The sequence below is a fragment of the Pollicipes pollicipes genome, unplaced genomic scaffold, assembly GCF_011947565.3.
Source record: "Pollicipes pollicipes isolate AB1234 unplaced genomic scaffold, Ppol_2.1 Scaffold_7261;HRSCAF=8764_pilon_pilon_pilon, whole genome shotgun sequence".
NCBI classification, from domain to species: domain Eukaryota; kingdom Metazoa; phylum Arthropoda; class Thecostraca; order Pollicipedomorpha; family Pollicipedidae; genus Pollicipes; species Pollicipes pollicipes.
The window spans coordinates 8,158,523-8,179,658 of NW_023597054.1; the positions used below are offsets into that span (position 1 = coordinate 8,158,523).

The window sequence follows — 21,136 nt, forward strand, 5'->3', positions numbered from 1 at the left end:
GGTCCAAGGGAGAAAATATATTTCTCGGAAAGACATCTTTCGCACGTCCGAAAATGAAGCATTGTTCTAACCGAATGGCTTCCACTGTGAGCAGGGACGTGCTGCCTTCACGCGCTTGTCTTCACCGCATCATTCCAAACTCAGTAAGGAAACGGGTTTTAGCAAAAATACAAGATCAGAGTACAACACCGAATGTGCCGTAGTTGGCAGCGGGGGGGGGGGGGGGGGGCAGGCGGCGACGACGGTCCTCTACGCTGACGCGGAGCGGCGCTCTGACCAGGCCCGCTGACCCAGGCCTGAGACCCGGCTGGCGTGACCTCAGGCCCGACCAACCAGACCGTGCGCCACCTGCACCACGGTGCGGTCCAACCAGGTGATGGAGTGGGGCACCAGGAAGCCGCCCTCGTAGAAGCCCAAGTGGCCGCCGTGTTCCGTTTCTATCAGCAGCATTTCCTCACGGGACTCTGTAGACAGATAGCGCATGGTCATATACGGCGAGCGGACCTAGCACACGGTCATGAAGAGATACAGCGAACGATCACGTGGAGATGGAGAGCTCACGGCACGCACGCACGCACGCACGCACGCACGCACGCACGCACGCACGCACGCACGCACGCACGCACGCACGCACGCACGCACGCACGCACGCACGCACGCACGCACGCACGCACGCACGCACGCACGCACGCAACGCACGCACGCACGCACGCACGCACGCACGCACGCACGCACGCACCACCACACACACACACACACACACACACACACACACACACACACACACACACACACACACACACACACACACACACACACACACAAACCACCGAAAGAAGACACGCAGCATGCCGCAACAGGGCGGATAAGTAGCCCGTGGCCAGCGGTACAAGGATTAAACCGACCGGCCGGCCGACCAACAGACAGACAGACAGACGAAGCGATCACACAGTGGCAAACAGCAGTCGGACCACAGGCTCAGTAAAGCCAACAAAGGCCAGATGTTGGAAGCTCTAAACAGTGCTGGGCCACAGGCTCACAACAAAGCCCAGATGCTTGAAGCTGTAAACAGTGCCAGACCACAGGCTCAGAATAAACAACAAAGCCCAGATGCTTGACGCTGTAAGCAGTGCCGGACCACAGGCTCAGTATAAATAACAAAGCCCCGATGCTGGAAGCTGGAAACAGTGCTGGATCGCAGGCTCAGTATATACAACAAACGCCAGATGCTGGAAGCTGGAAACAGTGGCCAGAAAATGGACCCAAAATGGACCACACAGGTCAGATCTCGAAGCTGTAAACAGTGCCCAGACCATAGGCTCAGGACACACAACAAAGGTCACATACACATTCTACGGACAAGCAGCCTCGTCTCATCTAGCAGACGACATCGGGAAGCAGACGCCCGACGCTCGACATCGGGAAGCAGACGCTCGACGTCCTCTCACGCGGCTGATGATCATGGATCATCTGAAAACCCGTCACTGGGAGCACAACTAGGGGTGCACACTGCGCACTGGGCATGGCGGCTTCACGCTACTTCTATACCAATTGCATGTTGACACCGAGGATAGCAACCGTCCGATTTAGTTCAGTTCAAATGCTGACCGATTTCTGGAACGGTTATTAGTGGGTTACCGCATTGCATTTTTATCAACCCGTCTATGACATTCACCAAGTCGTTTCCGGGTGTGTTAATGCCATGCGTTCCTAGAAGGTTAAATACAGTAGAAGATACCCCAAATCACCACGCATTGATATACCTGTCATCCCAGCCATGGTATAAAATGGAACATTTGTTATGAAATGTAGTAAATGTCGACTGCTTATGAAATACATTTCAACAGGTGCTACTGTAAATGTGAATATCTGAAACCAAATGTTAAATGACGGTGACAATGACGCGTTGCGAGAGGAAAAGTCGTGTTGCACACGTACAGCACTTATCATGTGTTCCTTAGCTCAGTGTTTGATAAAAGCAGCACGCTTTGCTCACGCCCATTGGGCGTTCGTTATTATCTTCAACAACATTGCTTACAATGCTGAGGTTGTGTTTAGCCACACAGAACATGTTTAGTGTTGACCGCAATTGGTGAACATATATCAATATCCACATTTTACTTCTCGACGCCCCAAGTTCTTCCTGTAAACTCCAAACCATCAACTTAAAAACCGCACTGCATAACTTTTGAAGCCACCTGGTTGCAATACAGAATCGATACATTTTTCTGATCTTTTGCAGATGCACGATACATTAACATACGCAATTTCACAAATGATTACCCGCTCCGAACACATCCCAAGCTTATCCCGTGCTAAACATCACATCAAGTCGGTTTGCACTGGCTTTCAGTCTACCAGCTCTTTGCATTGTGACTGACATCAGAACTAAGCGCTCCCGACTAAAGCCATTCCGTCCGTTGGACAAGAGCAGCCCGGCGCGATAATACATAGGGACGTGCTATCGGCATGTAGTGGCGGGCTGGAGTCTCTGGAGCCCTTCTGCGCTGAACAGGCCGTCGCACGGGGGAAGCCTTGGCGGGCGAATACCCGTATGTCTCAAAGCGATGAACACGGCATGGATCTGTTTTGTCATTCAGCTCAAGCGGTCACCCCCAATCCACGCCTCTTGTGAAAACATCACAAGAACGCCTCCATGACTTAGGCACAATATCCTCGCGTCGACACCACCAGTGGGCGTGAGGTGAGCAAGACATTCCGAACGCACCGCCTGAGTTTTTTTGTAAGAAACGCGGGGTCGATCTCAGCCGCCTATGGTGCAGGAGCGCCAAGAATGCCACGATATCAGTGCAGACACCAGCGGCAGCAGCAAAACTTTTCTGCCGCCGCAGTGGCGCTGCTCAATTATAACGCAGGCGCATCTGCCGAGCACAAATATTACGCAGCGCGCAAACAACGTTCATGGGGATGACACCTCGTCGGGGGGTCGGTTTATTGGCTACGCAACTTCTCTCCGAAGCGGTCAGCGACATCCGGCAGGTAAAAACTAATAAAGAACATAATACCAACATGCAATCACAGCTCAGTCCCAGCGAGATCGCATACAACTGGTAGCAAAAAAGTCTACCCGGCTGTTCCGGGAGCAATCTTCTTTGATCGGAACGTTTTTTTCTGGGAAATCTTTACTTGAATACAAACGATTCCATACAAAAAAGGGACCGCAAAGGTACTATTCACGACAAATACGACATTCTCGATCCAACCATCCCTATTTAATTTCACCTTATCCCACTTCATAGTTCCTACTTTACCATTGCTCATAACTCATCTCCGTGCCATCCAGGAGGCCACACAGACAGACACTAAACTGTGGAGACGCACTACACGGCGCACAGCAGAGAGACGCACAGCAGTCAGGTGAAAAAGTCAGCGCTCAGGAGAAGCGATGAAAACAGCTTGTGGCCGCACCGGCCGGCCGCCCAGCTGCGATGAAGATGTCTTAAACCAACGCCAGCTGCGATGAAGATGCCCTATGCAGTTTGTGACAGGCCATCTCTCACTGCGACTGGACACATGATCACAGGCATACCGGCACCAATGTGTGCAGCAATGAGCGAACATTTACATTGACGCAAACAATCTACCTTATCGTAATCTAGCTCCAACGTCGCATCCGGTCCCTTACGCGCGTGGGAGCTCCATTATTCAGTGCGAGTCTGCGTGGATATCTATATTATGTGTCTTACTGTGAGGCACGTGTACTGCGTGCTCAGAGAGTACACGACCTATGTTCAAGGGAATTGAGGCGTCATAAAATGATGAGGTTCGAACGGATATAGTGAGCGACGGCGATAAAAGCACACACATTCATTGTGATTGTCACTTATCGGACATTTCGTTGTTAAGTGGAAGTCATCTCACATCCAAGTGTTGCTTAAACATCACTCCAAGGCACTTAATTCGCATTAAGAATTGTTGAACGTGCTGACCAAACTTCGGCCCACTGGCTCATGTCCCTCATTGAGCAATGGGTACTTCGACCAACCTTGGTAAGCTAACGAAAACGTTTGTTTCGGTTAATTTTTCCTAATTGCGGAGAGATATATGGATTTCTCTGCATGTTATCAACCCAGGTCGACTTTAACACATCTTTTGATACGAGGGACCTGCATGTGGCATCATGCTAACTACCAAGCACTTTCCAAGCCAATGAAATCATGGCACGTTCAAAACTGATTTTGAATGACTTGATGAAATGACTCTAAAACCTATTTTGAATGGCGTATGCTGAGACCAGTGAAAACCATCGTCATCCTCAAGAATAATCGCTCCCAAATCTGTCAACAGCTGTCAGCCTTGCGACCCCGGTCCAGTACACCCCCACCCCAACCAAACAAAACTGATCTTGAATGGCTTATGCCGAAATCGGTGAAAACTATCCTGCTCCTCAAAAATCATCAATCCCAAAACCTTCAGCATATGTCAACTTTACGACACAGGCCCAATACGCCCCCACGCCAACCAGACAAAAAGTGCAACCAGAACAACTTCAGGTGACATTGGCCATGACCAAAAAATCCTCCAGCTTGCATGGATAGGTAGCATGATGTTGCAGATAGGCATATGAAGAATACGATATGCTCAGCGCGTGGTCTATTTTCAGGAGTAAGGAGACGAGCATTTCAAAAAGGACAAAAATGAAGGTGAGCTGAATCCCACACCCCGATTAATCGACCGCCGCCGGACACCCTTGTGCGGTTCATTTTCCTTTTTCCTCACTACAGGCAGGATATTTGACATCCCATCAGCGTATCGGCTAGCATGCGGTCTCAACCGGGATTCCAACGGAAACTTTACGCTTCGAAGCTAAAAAAAAATCATAGCGGGCACTGGCAAGCGGGCAAAAATACGCGCACTATCGTAATAGTGTACTCTAACATATACCACCAGAACATCAAATAGAGCACGCGTTTTCTGGTTGGTTGACCATAGTCTTACGCCAATGCGCTCAATTCCTGCAACATGCCTCCTAAAACTCCCCTATGAAGTCACCATTAGCTGCACGAAGGTCTTGAAACATTGAGTACACATGTAAAAAGGATGGCCTTGGAAGTCATCACGTTGCAAGACTGAAATGGCTCACCTCTACAGCCGGAAAACCCCTTGTAGCCTCCACCGCACAGAAACCGGGCCGTAGACGGCCACGCAAGGAATGCTTTCCGTTTCACAGTATTTCAACTTGGAAGCGTAAAATCCGATGCTCCGAGTTAACGAAAATCAGCTGTCGGCTGTCATACAAAGTTTCGATGAACCCTTTAAAGTTGCGCCGAAATGGCGCCAATGACAGCGATTGTTCTCATCGGCATTGTTCTCAACTCAGCGACCGGCGTGATTTAACGACTCGCACTGCCAAACGTCCGTCAATGCGTGGCTGGCTGAACATTCCCTCAGATAGTAGAGCGAGGACGTATTCGGACGGGTCAGTAGAGGACTCGCAGCAGCCGGCGTTGGTCGACCTGGTGAGTCAGCAGCTCGCATCAGCGTCGGAGCTCGTTATGACGAGTTTCGGTGTCAGGTCCCCAAACATCTGGAAAATGACACCGGTTCTACGGCGTATCATGGAAAGCAGCGGATCACTTAATGCCTGAACCCCACCCCTATACTAGCAGGTTTCATCGAGCTGGAGTTCCCTCAGCTATGGCCACTCATGACGCTTCCATCAATGCCATGTGCGGGCCGCTAGTGCCGGGCGCAGTCCTGCCAGCGTACCGGCCGCTCGACACCATCGACATGTTATCCACGCGATGACACCCGTGCCGGCCATACCCCCATACCCCCTCCCATTGATAAGCAACCGCGCAAACCACCGGTTCTGTCCACTGTCAAGTACCGCAGTTACCTTCCACTGTCAAGTTCCGCAGTTACCGTCCACTGCCAAGTCCCGCAGCAAAGTGCGGTGACAATGTCCGCTGTCACTGCTACCGCACGGCTGAGACAGAGACGCTGCTGTCGTCCCCCTTCCCCTTCCCCCTCCCCCCCCCCCCCAACAGCTCCGTGCTGGTGGGGCAGTCAGCGGAACCCGGCGACACCAGGCCACGCCAGTGGGACATTCAACCGAACCCGGCGACAAATGCCGTGCTGGGCATGGCTGGGGAGCCCCACTGCCGTGACACCAAAAGAGCCCCACGGTCACGTCTGCAGGAGAGACTGGAGGCCATCGGTCAGTTGGGATATAAATTCGCTTCTGGATAATCACCGCATGTAGAGACGTGAACCAAGCATACACCAGCTCTAATCTGCATGCGATCCCAACCAAGCGCCACGCGTGAAGGCGCCTACAAGTGGATTTCGGCGAGCCGGCACCACATTCGGCATTGACTGGCGGCAGTTTCTCACATCTGTTTGCGGTGCTACCTCAGGCTGCTCGGTAAATATAACTCGCGCCGACTGTCTGAGCAGACGCCTTAGCTCTGCCGCCAGTCAGACGATCAGTCCGTATTCACTTCAGTATGTTCCTAATTTGAAACGGCGTGTTTACTACAGCAAGTTCCTGGTCCATAGCTGCTGCGCGACTGGAGACACAACGCATCCATTATGCCAGCCAGGTATCCGACACACCTTTCATTATTCACTATTTTCTCTACCGAGGGCCTTCGCCGGTATTATCTTTACGGGGCCATGTGTCCGCTCGCGTGAGTGGCAATTACCGCGCCGTTGTCATAAATAATGCATGATAGTGCAAAGGGTTATACTCGGGTACAGACACATTGGGGAAACGGAGATGGGTAGCGTATAAGGTAAGATTCCCATTTACAAGTGAAGGAAGCTGCGGCAGCTCCTCTTGATCACACGAAATCGTTTCCTCTCGCCAAACTTTCACTACTTACGGTGAACTAACTCTGTGAAACTTTGAATATAACAAACCAGTCACCAAGAAGCAGCAGTACAGCGCGATATTCATGTCACATCATTAAGGCACAGTCGGACGAAGACCCGCCACAAGAGCGGCGACGAAATTTCCGCCGTGCTCCTCTCGATGAGGAGTGGAACATCACTTTTTTATTATCACAATTCTCTCCTGGGTCTGGAGACAATGAAGTTGGAAAACAATTAAAGCAAACTCAGTCGTTCAAGGACACAGACAAACACTGCGATGGAAGAAAAATAGAGATCAGGACAAAACCCTCGATCATGGACAGCACTGGACCTCGTTTCCTGGATCTAGTGTCTTATCCTGGGTTTATATTTGATTTGGTATCACTAGATCATCTTTGTGAAGCAATAAAGATGCTTGGCTGAGTATAAACAGCAGCCTGTACTGTATAATGTATGTTTTGTGGTTCCTTACACATCCCGGAAATAGCACACCATCTCTTACGTGCAGGCTCTCACGTCACCTGAACTACTGCACTATGGGCGGCTGGAACCTCCGCCCTTCCCTCTAATTTTACAACTGCCAGCCCGGCTAAGCAAAAGACAGTTTTCTTCCCGCGGAAGACAACGGAGACAGTTCTACAAAAGCTTAGTCGCGCGTGGAAATGCCTGGCAAACTCTTGGCGGACTGGGGCTGACCGTTCAGTGCTCATTACACAGCGGGGTGCCCCAACACGCCAGAGCTGGCTTAGTCGACGTCGCAGTGCGCGCCCCCTCGCAGTGGTGGCGTGCCCAGAACATCGTGACGCTCCCGCCCGCTCAATACACGGATGGTAAGTGCACAATCACTGTCGTGTCACTGCCGCATCGTTGGTCTGCAATCACAACAGCGCGCGCAACCACACAGACTCTGAGACGAAAACCCGCGGTCATACCCGGGGTGAGGCGGCCGGGCAAGTCCTAGTCCAATGTCTGACCATCTCATTACTGCGTTCATTATTGTTCAGTCATCAGCCACCAGCGCCGTATCGCCTGCACCGGAAACCATGAGCCCGAATGCTCATTTGGTGTTGCTTTTTATATCAGGTAGGCTAATTAGCCATTAAGCCCGCGTTTCACGCGTAATTACCACCGTCGCCGCAGGCCAGGAGTAAGTCGGGTGTATTCCGAAGGTATGAGTCGATGTGTGCAGACGGTCACACACTCTAGTACATAAATCATGCATTCGCCTGCTTTGGCACGTTTCTAACACGCGCCAGAGAGCGCCTTACGGTTTTTCCAAATTCCTTCCGAACGGCATGGCGCAACTATAGCACACTGCATAGATGAACGTAACTGAATAGCCGATCTTGTGATGCAAAATTAACATCTGTCTTCCACCGTGGGGATTCTGAGGGGATCTTTCAAGCTGATGTGAGAACGGAGTTTTAGATGAAGTCGGAACAAATGGTCGTCGTAGTCTTGGAATCTGGCCTGAGAAAGGCTGTGCCGGTTATACGCCTTGAGAAGTAAGTCTTGCTCGCCGTGATAATCATTAACGGCCGCTAGCCTTAAACTCAGTCAACGGAGCAGTTCGAGACTTAACCGCTCGTGTTTCGGCAGCCCTTACCACAACGACGTGCATTGGGTGACGGGACGTGCAAGGCTGAATGGTACGGATGTTCGTGACGTTGTTACAATGTTCGTGCTGCCTCATGTTCGTGGTCAGACCTTTTCTAACCTCTCATCCAGTTACCGCCATCGTGATTGGACATCGCCTTCGCAACATTCCAGTTTAACCGCCTGCGTTTCGTGCACCCTAAGCATAGTACCGCATATCAGGTGTTAGGGTGCGGTAGTTTGATAATTGGTTATTGAGAAATATTTAAAAGGCAGTGTCCGTACACGTTCGGAGCATTTTTTTTTTGCATTCATGTGACTTAGTTCTTTAACGTCTTTTTGCCTAACCTTGTTGATTCGTGAATGGTGGCCATAGGTACAGCTTGAAATGTCGATAGTTGACAATATCACCGATGCTTCCTTGACCAGCATCTCCTGGCACACTGTGGGTGATTATTGCCAGCATCAGATTTCAAACTCATAGTGCCAAATTACTTATGGATGAACGGGCGAATACTGGGTCAGCGGACCTCCGTCCGTTAAATTTTCAGGGCAGCCTAACTTTCAACAGAATGCTTCAAACAGTTGGTATCGGTTATCTAAGGTGTCTGGATTCCCTACCTTAGTGTCTAACACCATCAGCAAAACAAAACCTCTTCCATTTTCTCACACCTGCTATCGCCTCGCTGGTGCCCCGCCGCACAAGGCCCCTTACTGGTGGGGTATATGTTATGTCGTTAAACATGACCACACTTTGTGTTGTGGTCTGACGTCAAAAAACGAAAAGCCGGTGCATTCCTGGTTTTGCGCATTAACACGCGTCAGTTGTAGCGCACAATGACGCAAGCATATGTGGACACGATTGCCTGTTCCTTTCTCGATCGAGTCGTAACCAATCCGTGTCACTGGGATCCGGAGTTATTAAGATCGCGAAAGCCTGATTTCTACTGAGCACATGAAGGGCCGAAATGTGTAAATGCAGGTGTTAACTGATAAGTCGAGGAATTTTGAGGTCGAAAAAATAGCTAGGGAGGGTGCAGTGTGTGTGTGTGTGTAGAGAACTTATAAGTGAAAATGTAGTTATGAGGGAAGAACTACAGATTTTCAAGGGTAGGCAGGAGTGCATGGACTTGAGTAAGATTGAGGAGTTGACAAAAGTGTCAGCTGAGTGCGGGGAGCTAAAGAGTGAGGTTTTAGCTATACTTACGGAGTTCAAGAACATCAAGGTTTCGCAGGGCAAGAGTGAGGAGGGTAGACCAGATACAGATCACCGGGTGCAGGTTAGGCAGGACAGGCTGAAAGAGAATAAACAAGATGTAAGCCAGGATGGTAGCAAGGATGGCACTCCACTCACGAGGATGGCATATGGCAGGTAACACAGAATAAAGGATCAAGGCCTTCAGATGTAAATGTAGGAAGTGCAGCTGTGCCTACTACGAATAGTTCTGAGGCACTACAGAGCACCGCAGGGGTGAGGAAGGTCCAAGTAACAGTGATGGTGAAGCAGGGGTTGTGGTGGTAGGGGACTCTCCAGTTAAACATCTCAATAGGGTCTTCTGTGACGGAAGGAAAGCAAGCAGATGTCTAGCTAAGCCTGAAGCCGAGACCAAAGACCTAGTGTCAGTGGAAGCGCAGGTCACTAGTAAAAACCAGGCCAGTGCAGTGATTGGGCACGTCGGAGTCAACATAGGGAAGGAAAATAGTGACGAGGTGATTCAAGATTACAGGACCCCTCTGGTCACTCGGAGCCAAGCAAAGGTAGGAAGAGAGTAATAGGCATTCTTCCCCAGATTGGAGCGCCTCCTGAGTGGAGCTCCAGGGCGATGGCAGCCAACGCTAGAGTACGGAAACTTGGCGGAAAGCTAGGCCTTACCCTTGTACACGTGAGGGGCAATATATTTCATTGTAGAGACCTGTATCAGAGGGATGGTCTCCATTTCTCCGGGAAGGGTGTACATGTCCTGAGTAGGGTGCACGAGCATTTCCCTCGGGGAAACTAGATTCTGGAGATAAGATGGTGAATATAGAACACATATGTTCGTCATGATTAGAATATTAAAATCAAATATTTTTCTTATTATTGAAGAGTGAGCTGAAATAAGGTGTCGTGAAAAATTAGGTGCTCCTGTGCAAATGCAAAACGCATCAGAAAAAAGGTTGGCGAGCTCCGTGCTCTTGTGCTTGAAAAAATTGGACCTGGTAGCTATTACCGAATCTTTGATCAGTGAGCAACTCAAGTACCTGGTTACGATATGTTTACATTTCACGGAAAAATGAAAAAAGGAGGCGAGATATTAGAATATGACAGGCAGAATAATAAGTGCGAAGTTGAAGACAGCATGAAAACTGGCGATATTGTGGAGTCCCTCTGGACAGATTTGGTTGTGTCAAAGGGCAACAAGCTACACAATGGAACCTTCTACAGGCCTCCGAATAGTTGTCAGGGTCTGAACATATAACATTTGTGAAGAAATTGGCACACGTCTGGAAGGAAAATGTGTAGTGCTGGGGATTTCAACATCCCAGGCTGGAGTGAGAATTTTGACCAATTGTCAAATAGCCACAACAATATCTTTGCTTGTTTTGAAGAAAATTTTCTTCGGTAGGTGGTGTGCGAACCCACTAGGGGAGATCACGTTTGGATCGTGTTATGACTAATGCGGAGGGGTTGGTAGATGCTTTGATAGCAGGTGAGGCAATGAGAAATGGTGACCATAATCTTGTGAGGTTTTCGATGTGTTTAGGCCCTTCAGATGAGGCTAATCATGCTCTCATCCCGAATTTTTCTAGGGGTGGATTTGAAGCGCTTACAGCCTTTCTTGATAGCATCCAGTAGGAGGATATTCTGATTGGTCTCAATGCGCATCAACTGTGGGAAATGTTCAGGGATAGTTCAGAGGAAGGACAGAACACGTTCATTGTCTTTAGGAAAAGGCACCAAAATTGTGCTAGGAAGCCACCAACAGTGCGCAATCTGATGGCGGTGAAGAAGAACACACATGATAGGCAAAAAGCGCAGGACAAAGAAAACAACAAGCAAGTGTATAGGATTGCAACGAAAAAGCTTACGCAGGAAATCAGGCCAGCCAAAATATTATCAGGAATACGGCTAGCAGGCAGTTGCTCCGGCGGTGTTAGAAAAATTTAAAGTTACTACAAAGTCATATCCCAATGACCCTCCATCGGCCCTCTCGAGGACGGTAGAAAGTATCTAGTGGAGGACATGGACGTTGTAAGTAGGCGGTTTTCTTTAGTCTTTACAAAGGAAACCATAATCTCCCCGAAAATGGGCAAAATCTGACTAAAGACAGTCTTGTACAGTTGATGGTGACCGTGGGCATAGTAAGGGATAGCTTGAAAGAAATCAAGGTTAATAAGGTAGTCAGACCTGAACAGATCTATGGTAGGGTGTTGATGAATACGTAATACGCTATATATACGCAGAATATATACGCAAAATAATACGTTAGTACTTTAGCATATCCTCTAATGTTAATATTCAATAGATCATTGAGTTTCTCAGAAGTACCTAGGGACTGGCGCAACCCAATGTACTACCGATTTTTAAGAACGGGACCAAAATTGTCCGCAACAACGTCCGCCTGTGAGTCTAACCTCACCAGTTTGTAAGGTCTTAGAGAAATCATTAAGACTAGCATCCAGTCACAGAGTTCGCGGAACACGTTAGTAGATAGATGAAGGCAATAGTTTCGATGTTGTCCATTTGGTTTTCAGTAAGACATTTGGCAAAGTGCGACGCAAGCGTCTGCTAAGGACTTGGCTGCTAGGTAGGAAGCAAAAAGCGTCTATCGTACAACATCTCAGTGGGAGCTAGTAGGCAGTGGGGTTGCGGGTAACGTAATACGGTAATGTAGTGGTAAGCTGCGCGTCTGGGAAACAGGAGGTAGGGGTTCAATTTTCCGCGGTGCTCGCCCTCCCGCCAGGGTGAGAGGCGGGCTACGCAATGTAGCTTCGGCAAATGAGTGCGTTGCTATTCCCCAGTGTCAACGACAACGAGTACATTCATCGTTCTTTTTTATCACCTTAATACGGTGCTGAACATGCTTCCAGCGGCGTGTGTGGCCGTGACACAGAGACAAAACACTGAGAACAAGCTGGGCAATTGTATTTGTGTTAGCTCCCGTGTTTCTTGGGATAGGTCACTGGGACTGCATCGCAAACCATGGTTTGAGCCATAAACCAGCTTTATAGAACACGGTATTCAACCAACTTGATGCCAAAACATGACTTCATCACGTGCATTTCAGCCGAGGGTAACCAAATGCCTCCAATGTTCACAAAGTAATACGAACGTAACTTCATCAAAAGCTGCCTTACTACGGTCGATCAGAAAGGATTTGAATGGACTTACTTCACACAACGACTCTGAATGCCAGCTATGATGATTATGTGTAAATTGCGCGTCGATGCTATGTTAATGAGAAGTTCAGTTATGCAGTAGGCACGGCGCAAAATCTAATGTACAACCGTGAATGAATGTGGCGTGGATTTGCCTCCAAACGTTATTCACGGGACGTTCATTGATTAGGCTGCATACTAAATTGCGTTCCACGGATTTATTGTCTAATAAATTATGTTAAAACAAATTGCATCTGGCCACTAACTGAGCTAGGGGTATCTAGCGAAGACGCACGTGTTGCTTGCCATAACAGTAAGCCTACAGCATCCTAGCTAGTCCACAGCTACCTTTGAATCACTTTTGAGACCCCTTTCCCTTTGTTACAATTTGGTTACATTCGATCGATCCTCAACCTACTTGCTCCCCTTCATGCGTGGGGTCATATATGGACAGCTCCTTATCAGAGGCAGGCTTATATTGTTGGCTCTGTGAGACATGCGACCAGATGAACTAAATAGTGGGACAATACGTTTGCAGTCAGAAATGAAAATCGATGAGCAAAATTTTGGTTATCGCTTACAGTGCATATCCCAATAGCACGACATATGGAAATATCAGTTACTTCAAACACGCTGGTTGATGGCACGTAATGAACCAGAGAAGCATTTTGATTTGGACAGACGGCTAACAGCGGCTGTACTTCCCTATTCATTTGTGTTGCTGGGAACCTCACCTTGATAGAGAATTGCTCTGGGGAGAAAGCCGCTTTAAGTTTATTTTAGAAAGAGGTTTTGTCATTTCTTGCACAACTCCCAGCCTAGTTGCGAAATCACAGCCCTGTATTTTCGAGCAATCGTGAATTTCCAATCCACTGTAATTGATAAAACAACGATTACAAGATCTATTACAAGGGGTATCCGATTGTGTTTGATGTCCTATTCAACTAGCCGTTGGCTGCTGTGATGTAGGGATGAGAGCTCTCCGCCGGTTTGCCACACAAGAGGAACTCGGCGTTTTTATTTGGACTCATGCACACTGAGCTGTCTGCCGTGATCGATTCTCGAAAGCCCATCTATAAGCCCGTTACGCAGCATGCATCGTGTATTAAAGGGAGTGTTCCGCATTTGTAAAAACATCAAGACATAAAAAATAAATGTATACGGCCAACAAAGATCCAGAAGAGCCCATCGAGGTCGGTCTACCCCAGACTCCGTACACATTCTCAAAACTAATCATCTGACCGACATAAATTTAGCTATAAATGAGGACTTTAGACCGACAGAACTTGTCCAGACGGTTTTTGAATAAAAAAATAAAGATGGTTCAGAGTAGTGTAAGTGCTAGTTTACTAGACAGCATGAGCAGATAAAAAATCACAAACAACTTTCAAAAACAAAACATGAGTACTAGGGCAAAAAAGTGTGGATGCAAGTGTGAACTGATTAGTCAGGAGGTTGTGAATTTGAAGGAATAGCCAGGGGAGGGGGGGGGGCTGCAGAGTGTATGTGGAGAACTCAGGAGTGAAAATGTGGTTCTAGGGAAAGAACTACATACTTTCAAGGACAGGCAGGAGTGCATGGATTTTGGGAAGACCGAGGAGTTGGCAAACGTATCAGCTGAGTGCAGGGGGCTAAAGAATGACGCTTTAGCTATACCCGAGGAGTTCAAGAACAATGAGCTTAGGCAGGACAAGAGTGAGAAGGGTAGACTGGACACAGGTCAAAGTGTGCAGTAAATATACCAAATAGATATACCAGGATAGGCTGAAAGGAAACATACCAGATACAGGCCAGGATGATACCAAGGAAGGGCACTCCACTCACAAGGATGGCATATGGCAGGTAAAGGAAGAATAAAGGATCAAGACCTTCAGATGTAAATGTAGGAAGTGCAGCTGTGCCTACTACGAATAGTTCTGAGGCACTACAGAGTACCGCAGAGGTAAGGAAGGTCCAAGTAACAGTGATGGTGAAGCAGGGGTTGTGGTGGTAGGGGACTCTCCAGTTAAACATCTCGATAGGGTCTTCTGTAACGGAAGGAAAGTAAGCAGATGTCTAGCTAAACCTGAAGCCGAGACCAAAGACCTAGTGTCAGTGGAAGTGCAGGTCACTAGTCAAAACCAGGCCAGTGCGGTGATTGGGCACGTTGGAGTCAATAACATAGGGCAGGAAACTAGTGACAACGTGATTAAGGATTACAGGACCCCTCTGGCCGCTCTGGAGCAAAGCGAAGATAGAAAGATAATAATAACAGGCATTCTTCCCACAAATGGAGCACTTCCTGGGTGGTGCTCCAGGGCGCTGGCAGCCAACGCTAGAGTAGGGAAACTTTGCGGAAAGCTGGGCCTCACATTTGTAGCCGAATGGGGCAAGATATTCAATTGTAGAGACCTGTATCCGAGGAATGGTCTCCATTTCTCCAAGAATCGTGTACGCGTCCTGACTAGGGTGCACGAGCGTATCCTTCGGCGAAACTAGATTTTGAGGACGGTAAGGTGTACGTAGAACACCTAGGCAATGCAAATTCAATATTCATGAAATGTGAGGCAAAAAGAGGTGAGGTGAAAACTTAAGTGCTTCTATGGAAATGCAAGACGAATCAGAAACAAGTTTGGCGAGCTCCACGCCCATAAGCTTGAAAAACATTACACCTAGTAGCTATTACTGAGTTTTGGATCAATGAGCACCTTTTTGGGGATAGTTTACATGAATTTCACGTATCCGGTTTCAACATGCTTTCCTTTCACAGAAAAGCGAAAAAAGTTGAACCATATGAAAACAGGAGGCATATGTAAGGCAGAATATAGAGTGTGAAGTTGCAGAACGTATGAAGACGGGTGACAGTGTAGAATCCCTCTGGACAGATTTGGTTGTGTCAAAGGGCAACAAGCTACACATTGGAACCTTCTACAGGCCTCCGAATAGTTGTCAGGGTCTGAACATATAACATTTGTGAAGAAATTGGCACACGTCTGAAAGGAAAATGTGTAGTGCTGGGGATTTCAACATCCCAGGCTGGAGTGAGAATTTTGACCAATTGTCAAATAGCCACAACAATACCTTTGCTTGTTTTGAAGAGAATTTTCTTCGGCAAGTGGTGTGCGAACCCACTAGGGGAGATGAAGTTTTGGATCTGGTTATGACTAATGTAGAGGGGTTGGTAGATGCTCTGACAGCAGGCGACCCACTTGGAAATCTAGACCAGAATATTGTAAGGTTTTCGAAGTGTTTAGGCTATTTAGATGAGGCTAATCATGCTCTCGTCCCAAATTTTTCTAGGGGTAGATTTGAAGCGCTTGCAGCCCTTCTTGCTGGCATCCAGTGGGAGGATATGCTAACTGGTCTCACTGCACATCAGATGTGGGAAATGTTCAAGGATAGTTTAGAAGAAGAAGAGAAAAGGTTCATCCCATTTAGGAAAATGGTAGAGAAAAGCCTTAGGAAGCCGCCAGGGCTGACACAGACCACGCAATTTGATGGCCGTGAAGGAGGTTTATGACAGGCAAAAATCGCAGGACACAGAAAGCAACAAGCAATTATACAGGATGGCAAGAAAAGGCTTAAGCAGGAAATCAGGGCAGCCAAAAGATTATCAGAAATACGGCTAGCTAGCAGCTCTGTCGACGTTAAGAACCTTTTAGCTACTACAAGCTTAAAGTTAAGGGATCCTTAGTTGGCCCTCTCTAGGAACGTGGAAAGTGTTAAGTGGAGGACAGGGACATTGTAGATGCTATTAGTAGGCAGTCTTCTACAGCTTTTACACAGGAGGCTATGAGTGATCTCTCAGAAAATGGGCAAAATCTGACTGAAGGCAGTCATGTAAATTTGACAGTGACCGTGGGTATCCCTATGGTAAGGGATAGCTTGAAATATATGGTAGGGTGTTAAAAGAATGCGCTAGTGCTTCAGCTTATCCTCTTATGTTATGCTATGTTATGTTATGTTATGCTTATGTTAATATTCAACAGATCATTGAGTTTCTCAGAAGTACCCGAGGACTGGCGCAATGCCAATGTAGTACCGATTTTTAAGAAGGGGACCAAAAAAGTATCCACAACAACATGCCTGTGAGCCTAACCTTACTAGTTTGTAAGGTCTTATAGAAACTCATTTAGGCAAGCATTCAGTCAAACTGAGAAAGGCATCAGTTGATAGTGTTCAGCATGGTGTTCTTTCTGGCAGGTCCTGTTTGACAAATTTTCTAGAGTTAATGGAACGTGTTTTTAGTCAGGTAGGTAAAGGCAATAGTTTAGATGCTGTCTATCTAGATTTTAGTAAGGCATTTCATAAGGTGCCACACCAGGTGCCATACTACCGTCTGCTATACCAGTTGAAATTGCGTGGCATTGAGGGAAAAATTATTGCCTGGGTAAGGACTTGGCTGCTAGATGGGAAGCAGAGTAATGCTTAACGGTAGAAAATATCAGTGGGAGCTAGTAAGTTGGGTTCCTTAGGCGTCCGTGTTGAGCCCTTCGCTCTTTATTATTTTTGTGAATAATATTGAGATAGGATTGGGAAGTAAGATGCTAAAATTTGCTCACGTTATTAACTTGGTAGGGCTGTCATTGATCAGATGAACCAAATTTAACTTGACTTCAATAAAGTAGTGAACTGGGCTTCTCTGTGGCAAATGCCATTCAATTATGATGCACGCACTTATGATACATGACCATACACTAAGTACTACACTAGTACACTATGCACTAGTACTAGTTTAAGCATTAAGGGCAGGAGCTATAAAATGGGAGGCCGGGAGTTACACCAGATCAAGGAAGAAAAGGACTTCGGGGTTAAAATTTCCAGGGATTTAAACAGTGAAAGAGTGGGTGAAAAACAATACGGGAATGCTAGGAGCGAGGCACTTCGGGTGCTGAGACTTACAAACAGGAACATCCATTACAAGGGTAAAAATGTTGTCAAAACGTTGTGCTTGCTGATGTCACGCCACACCTAAAGTATTGTGTGTAGGCTTGGTCTGTCTGTCTGTCTGTCATTGGGGCTTTACGACGCACTTAGTTGCTGTTGCTATATGGCGTCGCCTGCCTCTCACCCTGGCAGGAAGGGCGGGCGCCGCGCGGAATCGAACCCCGTACCTCTGGTTTCCCAGACGCGTAGCGTAACCACTACGCTACCGGCACCCCGTGTATAGGCTTGGTCACCACGCTTCCAAAAAGATATAGATAGCCTGGAAACAGTGCGGCGAAAACCAACTAGGATGATAAATGGAATTGGCGACTTAGAATCTAAGTTCAGGCTTAGGGCCTTAGATTTGTATTTGCTGAAATATCGCAGACTCAGGGGGATCTGATAGAGGTAAACAAGATTATGAAGGGAACTGACAAGGTAGATCTACACGGAGCACTGGAAATCGGGCCGAGAAAGATATGACACCAGTTTCATTTAGTAAAAGACAGGAGTAGAACTATGAAGAGGCAGGCGTCATTTAGTCAAAGAGTAGTGAGCCATTGGAATGGGCTGACAAACAAAGTTGTGGGAAGTCCCTCTCTAGCAATATTTAAAAACCGTTTGGAGAAGCTCTACAAGGACAAGTTGGACCTGCGATCAAAAAATATCAAATGAGCGTGAAAGGCGCCCCACATACCAAGTGTTGACCTTAGCCTCACTTTTATGCCTGGCCCAAGGTCAATGAGAGTAGTCGTAATCCTAAAGTAAATTGACTAGTTGTCAATGAAATTGTTTCAAATACGCTAGGCTTCGTCTAACACCATATTGGCGTATTAGACTGAACGAACTCTTTTCGCTGTCAGCCATGCCCCGACTCTGACCTACTATATGTCAGCGACCTTAGATGGTGCATTTCGTTTTTGTAATGCCAAACTTTCGGCTATTTAATTGGTCACATATCAGCAAAGCTTAGCGAAGCTATACCGCGCCGTAACCTTTGGGGTCAAACTGAACCCCGCCCGAGCGCGTGTAAGACAGTTTTGTCACGAGCTGAGCAAACAAGTAAACCATGGCTCCCAAAGCCAGTATCCTTCAAAAAGAGTCGATGTGCCATGCACGCCAATAGGGAGCAATCCAATCCATAATGTGACGTTTCGTTGAATTAGCGTGACAGTAGACTTATATTTATATATCTTGTGCTCTATATGACGCGTTTTAATCTTTGATGCGATTAAACAACCATTTTGGTCAAGTAACGTACAGCGACACCATAGGGCCAACGCAGCGAGAAAAGCGAAGCAAACGGAAACATCTGTTCTTCATAGAGACGATCAATGAGTTAAGCTTGAAAAAACCATAGAAAACAGTTCCAATCCAACATGAGTGGAAAGGACAAAGAAGGTGGCAATCTCCCTGAAGCAACTTTGTTGTGTGGCGACAGTCGCCGTTAAAAACACAAGCAATCTTTGGACTAATGGACCCATTGGCATGGGTTTTAATGGAATTAACCGCTCCGTGTGGGCACATTTCCATAAAAAAATAAGCTGAAAAGCTTATTGGAGCAATGCAACATCCCAGCCGCTTTCACTGTGCTGCTTTGGTACCGTACCGTGATTCTAAGTCAAGTTCATTGTAGGTTCGCCCATAAGGAGGCAGTGTGGGCCTAGCCAAAGCACTGAAGGGACCAAGAGCACTATCAACCGTAACGTAGAACTAATTAGATTGACCTTGCTGAAGCAGACAGTTATTTTCAAATCGCAGCTGCGCTGAATGGCGGGTCAACTCGGGCCTTACTGCACCGTAAGCCCGGCGCCAACAGCGGGGGAGCGAGAAGTCAAGCAGTGACACAGACCCCTGCGCAGCATCCGTGCCGCTTTAAAAGCGGGTCAGATGTCCGAGGCTGGTGGGCATGGGTCTTATATCGCTCTGGTTTCACGCCCGTCAGCCGGCGGCAGTCGGCGCGGCCAGACGCGGTCCAAATGCGGCGTGCGCGCCAATGAGCGCGGGCGGCGTGCGCGGCGGGGCGCGTCTGCGGCGCCCTTTGATCCCGAGCAATACGTCGACGACAGCCGGAGGCGCAAATGGGACATTCGCGCGATGACAGGTCGTAACGGTCCTCGCGTCAGGCGTTCCATATATAGAGATAGGCGTGCAAATCGTAATATCGCGACCAAAGCGAGGACGACGCCATCAAGAGCCATTTTCGCCAAAAAGGGCAAACATACCGCACCCACTTGGAAAAAACGCAGGAGTGCTACGGCGTAAGTTCTACACGGCATTACCTATACTGAAAACGCTCCCACAGACGTTACTTATACGCGACATTAGTTCTACTGCAACGACTTATGCACGACATGAGGTCAGCACGCCAAAATGTATACTTCGAAAACGTATATCCGTCGTTACACCTGCTGCTAGACTTAAACCGTCTCCAGTTATAAGCCATGTTCTTCCCACTGTCGATGTTGCTAAAAACTTGTGCGCGACAGTTGTGCTGTACTATACAGAGCACTCGGACGCGTGAAAGCGGAGTAGAGCATGGCGTTGATACATTAGTGCTGCCGCAAATATTGCAATAGACAGACCCGCGACAAGAATAGTTCTATCGCGACCTTTCTTATACTGAAACACTTGGTACAGTGTCGTAGTACAGTGTCGTAGTATTGCAAGGCCAAACTGGCTTAAAATAGGTAACACACGGCGTTTACCCCGAACATGACACGTCTTCCTATCACAGTTGAGAAATGGTTCAAGACCCCGACTGAATATGAAATTACATTTCTGACCTGGTGTTCACTGAAACGCGACCTTACTTTTTCTACGAGTACTTGTGTAGAGCTCAAGTACTAAACCATAAATCTAATGGTTGAAAAAGTGCTGCCCGCCATTGAGATACTGCTACTAAAACTGCAGCCTTTACGCATACGTCCCGCAGAACAAATCGACACAGTAAAGTAACATAATGAACAAATAGCTTCTTGTGACGGCACCCTGAACTTCTAAGTGCAATATTGCCCACTCGGGTTTCCCTCCTAACCAGCGAAATGTTCCTAGGCCCCCACTAGGTGTCCACACATTTTGCACTTCACGGGTAAGTGTTGGCAGCGGAAGCAATGTTGCGTACACGTAAAGTGTTTAAATTATTCAAGTAAAAGTAACGCCAGATGTAACTTTTTGAAGCACGAGTTCTGTCGTGTAGCACTAACGTCGCGCATAAGTCTTCGCAGTAGGAGTAATGTGTACAAGAAGTGGCTATTTCAGTTTCTGGAGGAGTTACGAGCATGACATTAAGTATAAGTAATGTAGCGTAGCAATAAGTCGTGCATAACCATTAGCAGCACAAGCAATGTAGCACTGCTATCGGTAGACGTTTTTGCCGTAGCACTAGTGCTGCTTAATTTCATCCATCTGTTCCCAGCAGGAATTCCAATATCCACGG

The 21,136-nt window shown here is 47.6% G+C and overlaps 1 protein-coding gene across 1 annotated transcript in view; it reads right to left on the reverse strand.

Moving 5' to 3' along the window:
* Positions 1–217: 217 nt before the first annotated feature.
* The window catches only part of LOC119111933 (abhydrolase domain-containing protein 2), a gene marked incomplete at its 5' end in the record, with an annotated part of 70,883 nt that continues 49,964 nt past the window's right edge, over positions 218–21,136 (reverse strand). Inside the window, 1 exon segment of the mRNA XM_037235813.1 lies at positions 218–464. Within this exon segment, the coding sequence (XP_037091708.1) occupies positions 319–464 (146 nt within the window).